The sequence below is a fragment of the Carcharhinus amblyrhynchos genome, chromosome 4, assembly GCF_965287045.1.
Source record: "Carcharhinus amblyrhynchos chromosome 4, sCarAmb.v2.hapA, whole genome shotgun sequence".
Lineage (NCBI taxonomy): Eukaryota > Metazoa > Chordata > Chondrichthyes > Carcharhiniformes > Carcharhinidae > Carcharhinus > Carcharhinus amblyrhynchos.
In genome coordinates, this window is record NC_137327.1 from 27,821,723 (window position 1) to 27,832,891 (window position 11,169).

The 11,169-nt window shown below is 34.0% G+C and overlaps 1 protein-coding gene across 3 annotated transcripts in view; it reads left to right on the plus strand.

The window, feature by feature from the left end:
• Window positions 1-10,334, plus strand: part of zcchc14 (zinc finger, CCHC domain containing 14) — a 108,868-nt gene extending 98,534 nt beyond the window's left edge. For all 3 annotated transcript variants that reach the window (XM_080186889.1, XM_080186890.1, XM_080186891.1), the window contains one exon: window positions 232-10,334. In XM_080186889.1, the coding sequence (XP_080043015.1) occupies window positions 232-287 (56 nt within the window). In that variant the 3' untranslated portion in view covers window positions 288-10,334. The remainder of the gene's footprint in view (window positions 1-231) is intronic.
• Window positions 10,335-11,169: the final 835 nt, after the last annotated feature.

Consider the following 11,169-nt stretch of genomic DNA (forward strand, 5'->3'; position numbering starts at 1 on the left):
TTCCCTTCTTCAAAGAATGATGATATCTAACATCTACTTTATTTTTGAAAGTCGCTGATGCACTTAACAAAAAGGTGATGTTGATTATTGTAAATGTAAGTAACCTGAACAGTTATTTATTAGTATTTTTGGCAAACCAATATGATGTATTCCAAATGCAACTACTAAAAAAAACTGAAATGTTCTGGAGAAGACAAATCAAGTTTTTTTTTGTTTTAAATTACCTTTCAGGTACTTTTAGACTGAAGTACGCCCCTCCGTCTGAAAGTATGGATTCAGCAGACTAACATTTGGAAATGCACATTAGCATGAATCACAATGTGCCATTGAGTAAACCAATAGCAGGTACAAAGAAAGATGCAAAGGTGTTCAGTGGATATCTTGCCCTGCTAATTTAACTTCCTGCTGTTTTTATCCAAAGGTGCTTTTTTTAAAAAAAATAAATCTTATACGGGGATAGAAACTACACTACGCATGCACTAGCTGTAAATATAACTGAGTTTCAAGAAGTAATGGCTCAAACCAGAATCATTGTGTTTAGCAAAAATTGTGCAAGGACATTGCACAAAGAAAATGGAATTTATCCAGAACTATTAAATACAATGGATGTTCCTCCAAACTAAAACACAACAGCAGAACCATTTTCCTTTTGATAGCCTATAACTGTACAGCTTTACAAGAATGGAGTGAAGGGGAAAACTCCAGAGAGAGGAACAAATAACTCTTTCAAATTTGCTGTTACAATGCAATATTGGTGGAGCACAGCAGAGTTGACCAAAGTACTCTCGTTTGATCATTAAGATACGAAGATATTTGGAAAACCAATGCTGAAAGAACAAAGGACTCTTCAGTCTCAGAAGATGATTTAAGCATAAATTTGGCGGGGTGGAAAAGCTTGTTTCTGTTTTTGTAAGGTTCTTCAACTGTATATTTTTAAGAGAGAGACCTTTACATGTAAAAAGATGCAAACAAATATTTTTTGTAAATTTAGTGTGTTTTTTGTAGAAATATGCTGTCAAGTTCTCCTGAATCAATTTGTCATGTTTACAAGTATTTGTGCGTGTGTGCGCGCGCGTGTGTGTGTGTGTGTGTGTGTGTGTGTGTGTGGCCAAAGGCTAATGCAGAAGAACCTTTACACATGTCCGTATTTAAGGAGAACACTGAATATGTCTGTATTTAAAGAGAACATTGAATTAATGGACTGAATTAGTCCTGCAACCTGGATGAACTTGCATATCACACTAAGCAAAGTCCGTTTACTCTTCAGTGTGAAAAGGAAGCCTGTTGTTTTCTGTCAACATTTAGAACGCAAAAATTGATGTTTGCTTTTCATCCATAAGAAGGAAATCTTGGTTTACTAAAGTAAAAGTTGGAAACATTTTGCTTCATTCACAAAGAAATCCATTTATCTTGTGCTTTTTACAGTCCCAGATTTGTAAATATAAATTGATAGGTGTTGGATATGGAGGCTGTTACTTAAAGAAACTCATCATCTTGTCTCTATGCAAAGTAAAAGCTGAAAGTTTTCCACAGAATTGAACATAGATGCAGTATTATTTCCATGTGATTGTATTTTGAGTATACAGTATGTTGAAATTTGCAACAAATAGTATTTTTACTTCACTCTTGAGAACTTGAACAATTGACATTTGGAACTAAATTTATTGTTACTCATAGTTTTATTGACCAGTATGAAAGGAATCTGTTGAAATATAGGGATGAAGTGAGACGAGCTGATGTGTACCATTACTACTTGCCTTAATTAACTTGAAATCAAAAGCCAGTTTTCCAAATAAATGTAATTACATTATTATAGGATTGTATCCTAAAATATAAAGGTTATGACAGAAATCTTCTGGGTAGTTTTTTGGCATAGTCCAGACTTTTACTGAAGATGAAAAGAATATTGTTTGAAAGTTAATGCAGAGGAATTGGCTTTGAAATAAATATGTGGTGTGATCATCCATAGCAATGCAAGTGTTGGGTAAATAAAAAGTTGTTTTTATTTTGGTAAATCCTGCACTTTCAATGCTTTGTAAACCCTGTTTAGATATTCTACAAAAGCCCTGTATAATTTCTGCATTGTGACCCTTCATGCGAGGTGACCGCTAAATAACTGAGCTTAAATGGCAACTCTTACCAATTGTATACAAATTATAACTACCATGGTATAGTACTTAAAACAAAACAGATTTTATATCTAATGCCTGAACATAAATTTACAAGGTAATTTTAGTTGCAATATGAGTTCCAAAAATATTATGATTTGGGGTTCAGAAATTTCCATCACTTTCTTGCTGTTCATAATCCAAACCTCTCGCAGTTATTTTTGGGACCAAAGTTATGCATCTTTCAAGGGCTTTAATATATTCCACGTTTAAGATGCAGACTGGGCTGCATTATCTATTGTTTGAAACCTGATATCTTGTGATTTCTTAATCAAAAATCCTTAATATCACCCATTATTACATTGAAATAAAATTCAAGTTGCTCCATTGTGATATAACATTCTGCTCCTGTGATGCTAGGGACTGCTTCCCTCATTTGTGATTTTGTGGTGGAAAAGATTCAGATGCAAAATGTCCTTGCTAGGCTTGCCTGTGATCACACAATTTTACTGCCAATTACTAGTGCGTGGCTAAGATCCAGAACACATGGAAGGCCAATTTTTGAAATGTAAAGGACCATTTTAAATAGTGGTGAATTGGTGTGGGGCTTCAACTTAGAAGTAAGATAAATTTGGTTAAAAGAAATGTTGGGCAACCAGCCTTGAAAGCAGAAAGCAAGCCAAATTAATATTTCACAACAACCAGCTATACAACCAATAGGATGTATGATCATATACAGTGATCTGTGTATGTATCACGAAAATGTTTGGCCAAATCATGTGACTTCATGAAACTTGTTTAAAACCGAGAAATGTGATGTTCCTGCTACCACACAGTCGCCCACCCCCAATCCTCCACCTCCTGCCCACCAAATTGTGCTTTGCATGTGGAAATGTCTAATCTGAAAACAGTGTGTTCAACAGACTTCATCTTCTACCAATCTAACAACACAAATTCATGTTTTATTAGTTATCTGTATTAATTTTAAAATGAAACAGTTGCATATCTCAATAATGACTAGAAACAGACTTGTATTATGGTAGACGTATTTACACAAATGACAAGTGAACAAAAAAACTACCAGTATATTTCAGGCAGACTAAAACTTCTACAAACTAACCAGAGCTGCAAAAGGCATAAGACACCTGTGGATACATTTTTAAAATATATATTTGATATCGTTGAATTATGGCCAGATTGTTTGACTTATCAGAGCTTAAAACATTACCTCTCATAGAAAGGTTCACATGATCTTGAGGTGCAAAACAATCCTATTCCTAGTCTATGCCTACATTTTACGTTGCAGTACAGAATAGAATGCAGAGAAGTGAACAGCAGGATAATTGTTTCCTTGAAAGGAATTGTTATATTGTCTTTTAGTGGCAGCTGCTTGTATGTGCCCTTCTCCATGTTTTTGTCGTCTTGGTGTCTCTCTCTCTCAATCTGTCCCCTCCAATGCTCTGCCCGACCATGAAAAAGACATTGTTAAGCTCCCAGTGGCGAAATGATTTAAGTCAGTGTTTACTCTTTGCTGAGTAAGCTTTTCACTTGTAACATTCTGGCTAGGCCAGTGAAGATTTTATGGATGGGGGTGAAGAAATGGAGCTCAACAATAGTTTCCACTTCTGATCACTATATCTAATGAATCCTACTGGAAGGTGTTTGGATATCCAGTGATAATAGGATCATGCTTGAGAATAGTGTTTTCTTGTATTGATAAACCTGCAATTTAGGCTTGCATATGAAGAAATTGAAGAATGACCACTTGAATGAACTGTCAGAGAGCAATGGAATCTTATGTAACTCTATTCTAGCAAGTGGTGTCTTCAGAGAGATGTGGGCAGAGGGGCAACAGGAGAGAATTGGACAAGTTTGTATTAGTTTACATACAAACTAAGAATTGCCAAATATATTGTGAAACCTTCAAAATTTTACTTTTGCCAGCTCAACCTAATTGCCAGCTTTTTACAAAAAGATAGTGCTCAACTGTTGTAGTATTTCTGTTCCATCAGCAATCTATGGTAATTCTGTCTCATCTGGTGTGCTGTTGCAGAATTTCCTTGCCCTGCTGATTAGCTCCCCCTCTTTGCCTAAGTTGTGTTTTATTTCTTTATAATATTACTTCTGGATTCAATTTAAAAGCAACATTTTTTTGAAGCATTAATCTTTAATGAAGTTTGTAAAATTATAAATATCAGAGATTTACTCGGAGAATTATGGATACTTGGCAATGGTTTGAAAGCACTACTTTCACTGAAGCTTTCAAATAATGTTTGGTTCATAACAATTATCTGAACTTTAACATGCAGTCAGTACATTCAAATAATTCTGACATATCTATAACGTTTCTATAACTTTTTTATGTGTACTGTGGAATTTGGCAGTTTTATCCTTTGGTTTTACCAACTGGTAATCCAGAATGGTATGCATTTTGTGTGAGATATAATGAGTATTAAAAGTATGTGATGTAATCAATCTATTATCATGTGATCTACATTTGATTACCAAAATGATTCTTCAATGGATTTAGATAAAATCACATTGTTCTGGCAATGCCATCTTACCCATCGTTAACAATCGAGTTCTATTTAAGAATTCAACATTTTTGAAGTACTCTAATTTTCTGTTTATAGTGGTTCCCATATGCCATTTTGGAAATTTTATGTTGGTACAAAATTCTGTTTAAAAATAATGATCTTACTTTCTACATAGCAAAATTCATGCTTCTTGATTACTTCCCTTAGTTTAGAATGCCACTTGTTGATGTGTATGTCTCTGTTTTTCATTTACTGTATTTTCAATGATTTACACAAGCTTTGATTTGTTGTCTTTGTGGAGAAAGATTAATGTTGATATTCTGATTTTAGTTATCAAATGGAAACTATAAACTTTCTCTATAAGGTAGCCCAGAATTAGTACATCATGTACAATGGGTAGATTTTCAGCTTGCCACCCAAGCACAAAACTGGTTTATGCATTAGTCATATGTCATAGAAATAGAATAGTCAGATTTTCATTTCAACTGCTGCTGAACTTCAATTTTACATGGGGCAGCAATGTTGAAAATCCACCCCAATGTATTATGCAGTGGTAGGATTGAATTTATTTCCATAATTTCACATGATCTCTTGACCTTACACAGAACACTGGGTACGTGATGATTTTGCAGAATAGTACATTGCTTCCGTAATTTATACCTGCACAATGAAAAATGATTTACAAAATTGACACCTCTACATTTTAAAATTATCCTATATTTCATGACCACTGAACTGCAGAGATACCTTTGTTTCAGTATTTCGTACAGTCAGTTGATTTTACTTTTATTTGCTTTTAAAAATTGCATTTATAAAAAGATACAGTTCTACTGAAACAATTTAACTATTTCCTGTACCTATTGAGTTGTGAATAAATTACTAATTTATGCGATTTAAAATCAACTGTACAGAGAAACTGTCGATTCCCATTTTTATGGGAATTTTGGTCTTATTCAAATATGGAATAACAATGCTGAGGAACAAAACAATTTTTAAATTTTTGGCACAAAATATCCCTATTTTGAATTGTAGCATTATGCATAACATTGGCCAAATGAAGATTAAAGCCCAGGTACTACTCCCCAATACTGTGCCTTAGTCCTATCCTTTTCAGGTTTCTGCTGAAACAATCTGAATTTTTCCATTTCTTGGGCAGACATCCTAATAGTCTCCAGAGTGAAATGCCAATTTTTTCCATATTTACAAAGAACTGTCAAAACACTAACATAATACATAACACTATCATTTCTCTAAGCTGGTTTGCAAAAAATGAAAGAACAATGTTCTGATACACTGCACGGTCCACTTCTCTACAGCTTTGTATTGTCAGTCAGAACAAATTGATAGGCCAGGGTTATGGTACCATTCACTTGCATTTACCAATCTGAAATTAGTGGGGTATTTACAGCTACAGACTCAGCACTACGCAAACCAAAAGGCCTGGAGATTGAAAGAAATTAGACCTCAACTCTGATCAACATACTTGAGCTGTCTGTCTCACTGACAGTGGCTGTTGGGTATGTCACAGAGGTTGAAGAGAAGTATGGGGATATGGAAGATTGATTAGCTCCACAGGAACCTATTGTATGTTATTGTTTTAAAAATCCACCTATTTGACATTGGTAATTGAAGGAGCCATGGAATAATCTTGTGCTATGCAGGCTCGATTAACAAGATCCACAAATTTAGGGGTGGGACCAACAGTTGTGCAAATTAAAAATAAGTCATCTCAGTGCTAAATTGTTCCTGTTTTATGCCAACAACACACCAATTTTCTACCACAATGCCCTTTAGTGTTTCATGTTTGTAATATTTAAGCTAAACTGCTCATTTTATACCACTCTAGTCAGAAAAAGCACCTCAGTAATATTGGACTACTATTTAAATTATAGTGTTAACAAAGAGCCAATGAATTCAAAGAACTAAAAGCTTAAATAATTTCCAAGGAGCCCAAAGGAACACTTTGAACTGTTTAAACTCAACATGGGAACTGAAGTGATTTGAGACTACCTAGCTGCCCAAGTGGATCTTGCACATATGTCTCATTTCAGTTTAGGCAGCCTCAGACTTGAATTTTATTACACAGTTTGTGTTAATATAGAACTAAAAATCATTATATTGATGCAAATGTTTGTAGCAAATTGGCTTGTTATAAGCAGAAGTGAACATGATTGCATTGGACGCTAAACAAACACTTTTTCTTGGTTGCTTTGTTAATCACTTCTGTGGCTTGTAGATTTTGTTCTTTTACCTAGTTTTGGTTATTCCTACTTTTCCCCTCTGGTCATTATCATGTATTCTGCTTCAACGAGAATGGTTGCACAGGTTGAGCTGTGAAGTTGTTCGTGTTTGCTGTACAGCATAGGCAGGGTCATTTGATTCACACGGTTAGATAAATAATCTGATTTTTATTCTCCTTTCGACACTCTCACCCTCCCCAAAGGTGATGCTCTATTAACGGTCAATCAAAAAAAACTGAGGAAATATATCCCGAGACAAGTTTTGAGTACCCTTGAAAATTGATATAGTTTATTAAATGGCAAGTGAGCTTTTTTAGCTTTGTCATTCAGAATAGGAAGAATGTAGTTTCACCAAAATTATTTGGAAGTTGACATTTTGTCAATCTATCACTAATTCTATGTCTTTTAAAGCTAATAAGTTCCAATAGTTGTGTATCATCATATTATCTCAAATTAAATAATCACAAGAGGCACAACATCAGGTGAGTTTTCTTATGGTTAATTTGTATATTTAACCTTTTTTAAGTAGAGGAGGAGGATGATGGACCTAAATTTATAATATTGGAAATTTGCTTAGTGGCACACTTAGGGTAAAGTTCTTTACTCAGTTTAGTGGTGTACCTTTCCATGTGTGCCAGGTTTTGATGTCATCTCTTTAGGAATCTAATTGGGAATCTATGTGTATTATTGGTCCATAGAAAACTTTGTTATTTTGACTGAGATTAAGTTGCACTACCTCTAGTTAACTTGTTATAAAATATCTTTACTTGAATTTCATAAAACATTATCACGTGTTGTATCCCAGGTACGCATCTAAGAGTTTTGAGATACATTTCTATTGTCTATGCTGCAAAATGTATTTCATATTAATTCTCACAATAATTCTAAATTTCAAATTCTAATCTGTCTACAATTTAGATTCTTGTATTTGCAATTTGTCTTGGATAAAACACTTGTATTAATGATTTTGCATTGTTTTTCTAAGTGTTTACTTGTAAAAATGGCAGGATCTGTTTGATAAATGAGTAAATCTTATGCCATCAGTTACTTAGTTCCTCAATGAGTTAAAAGACTGGTCACTTGTAAATTAAATTTGTGTTCAATGTCACAATTTTCTCCATATTATGACTACACTGAAAAGTAGGATTACCTTATCCTATGACACTATCCAATCAGTGCCTCTTCACAGGGGACAGTGGTGTATTGTTTTACAATTTCTGTTTTCCTAGTGAAATAAATGCATCCATAAAATTGAATCTGCTTTTGCTTTAACTGAGTTCAGTGCATTAAGGATTATTTGCCATTGTCACAACTGCCCATGCAAATTGTGCGTTTAAAATCTAGAACCTGGTGACCATGGCAATTAAATTTAGGGACTGCCAAATGAGAGGATCAGAAATTCAAAAGTCTGACATTGACCAACAAATCAAATTTGTCTTCCTTCATTGGATGATTTATGTATTTTCAGTTGGTAGCTGGAGTTAAATTGTTGTATACAGATAGTACCTAAATGTTCAGAGCATGTTATTTGTTGCATTTCTTATTTATATTTTACTTGTTTAGAAACTGATTCATACTATAGGCAAAAGCACTTGTTAATGCTATCAGATATGAAAGATCTAATAACATAGAGAATCCGTTTGTAGTCAAATATTTCTTTGTTTCTAAATATGCCAACACTTAACTTATCCCTGATAAGCAAAATTGATTTTAAGCACAATTTTTTGCATTTTGGTTGTTCCAATGTTGTAGCATTCCACATTATCTAAAACTTGCAATAGAAGTAACACTAATCATACAAAGAATATTGAAATGTGCAGGTAGGATAAAACATTAGAAGGTATCTTCAACAGGAGTTTCCTTATTTTTTCTGAAAAAACTGAAGTGGCTTTCCTATGTTTTTTAAAGTAATAATTCTCTGATTAGATTTTTCTCAATTTGATTTTTCAGTTGAAATCCCATTATACTTGACATTAAGGAATGCTTTTTCATTCATTCCACTTAATGCTTAATTTTTTCAAGGTTGTGTGGCTTCTTTAAAGGTTTTAAAAAAACTTCTTACCACTATGCTTTCTCACTGCTCACCCCCTGCAGTAAAGTAGTAGGAAAGCTATTATAAACTACCTCCAGCACTATTCTTGAGCAGTTCCAAAGAGGTATACTATAGAACCATCAGATGTTTCCACTTTACGGAGGAAGTGCTAGGCATTCGACAGTAATTCCCATAGTACCATGCAGAAGAGATTGTGAGCACATTTTGTCCCATTGCAGTGGTACAGTTCACTGGTATGTATATACAGTGCCAGTGGATTGATTCATGTAGAATTTTTGTCATCATTTGTAACATTAATTTTTATTTATAGCTAATCTAAACTACCACAAGTTGTTCATACTTGCAATACCTGACATTTCTTAATTAAAATTTGTGAACTGCACATTATGCAAATTTTAAAAAGTGAATAAGCAAATTTCCACTGCCATTGTAAAGAAATTGAGATGCTAAGTTTCTCCGTTTTATTCATTCTCTCTTGTATAGGAAGTTTTATGAATATTGGGCTAAAATAGAATTGCTTTTGCTATTGCTCTGTTTATTCAACACATACAATTGCTTGAAAAATCAACAAACTCATGCATGCTATCCAATGAAGGAAGTCACATAAGACTGTTGCTTTATTAACTTAATGTCAAAACTGTAGCCCTTGGAGTTTGTGTTGAATTGTTAAAAGATGCTTTAAAAATTTAGTTTTCTGATGAATGTTAACATTTTTGCCTCGTTACAATAGTTTATACAGTAACCCTTCTCATTTTTTGTGTTTATGACAACATTGCATTTGTCACTGCTGAAACTCCAGGTACATTTTTGTGCTATCATAGTAGTCATGGCTTGCATCATGGGTTGACTGGACTTGTGTACTTTAACTGCTCTAAGTGCCATAATTTACAAGTGCCATCAAAAATGTTTGTCCCATTTTGAGATGCAGTGTTGTAGTTGCATGGTGGCATGTTTGGAAGTGTCAAGATTGATGATATTTTCTTTGTATTCTACCAAAGAACTTGGACAGGTTAGTTTTACACAGCCAGTAGTTTCTGCTGGTAGTCATTTGCTTTTTTTTCCTTTGTGCAGTGGCATCTAATATCAAAATATTTGCAGTTGGAAACATAGTGAAGCTCATTTCGAGCAGTTGCGCATTTCAGTATATTTAATTTTTTGACCATTGTGCATGTAACATTAATATTGAGAATATGTTGCATTTTTATAAATATTTAAAGCTATTGTGCAACTGATTGAACTCAACATGGCTCTTTCACACTTTAATTTGTTTTTATATTTTATGACTTTGTTAATGAAAGGAACACAATGTACATTTGTAGAAGAATACATTTTTATCTTTTAAACCTTGTTGTATTGTAAATGCCAGTACAGAAGAGCAATAAAAATATAAACAGCCTATTGTTTTTTTCCCCAAATACACCAAATATACCCTTGACCTTGACAACATGAAGAGATAGAAAAGACTTGTCAATTTCTCTTGTCAGTTGTTTATCTCCTAATTAATTTGCAGAGCCATGAAGGAGCAGACGTATGATCACCTACTTTAAACTATATAGCCTGTACAGTATTAAGTTCTCTGTAGAAACAGATGCACCAGATATGGACAATGACGATGATAAGTATACACATGAGATTTGCCAATTTTGGTCACTGCTCCTCATTTGTATGTATGAATCCTAGAAATATCCAGAATTAAATGGCAGAACCCATAACATAATTGACAACCAGTAATTATGTCATGGGAATTGCAAATAAAATCAGTGACTAAATTAGGGGATTTGGGGAAAATGGGGCACAGGAAACGGAGAAGGTGTTTCTTTATATTTAAAGGACTCCTGGGAAGTTACTCAAGCCAGTTAGCAGGAAATGTTGTGATGTGAAATTTCTAGTCTAGATATGTTTAGTGATAAGTCCAGACCATATTTGAAGTTGACTACAGACTGCTTGCTCAAAATAGAGAGGAAAACTTATCATTTTGATGTTAGAAATCTGTGCTTAAAATAAAGCAAGCTAGCACTGATGGACTTAACGCATTCAACCATAAATCTTTGAGAACAGAGCCTGAATGATGAACCAATGATGACTGCAACAAGATAACTTTCATTCACTGGAAAGATGGTGGTGTAGTGGTAATATCACTGGACCAGAGGCCCAGACACATGGGTTCAAATACTAATGTGGGAGCTGGTGAAATTCAATTAATAAAAATCTGGAAAATAAAGCTGGTCTCA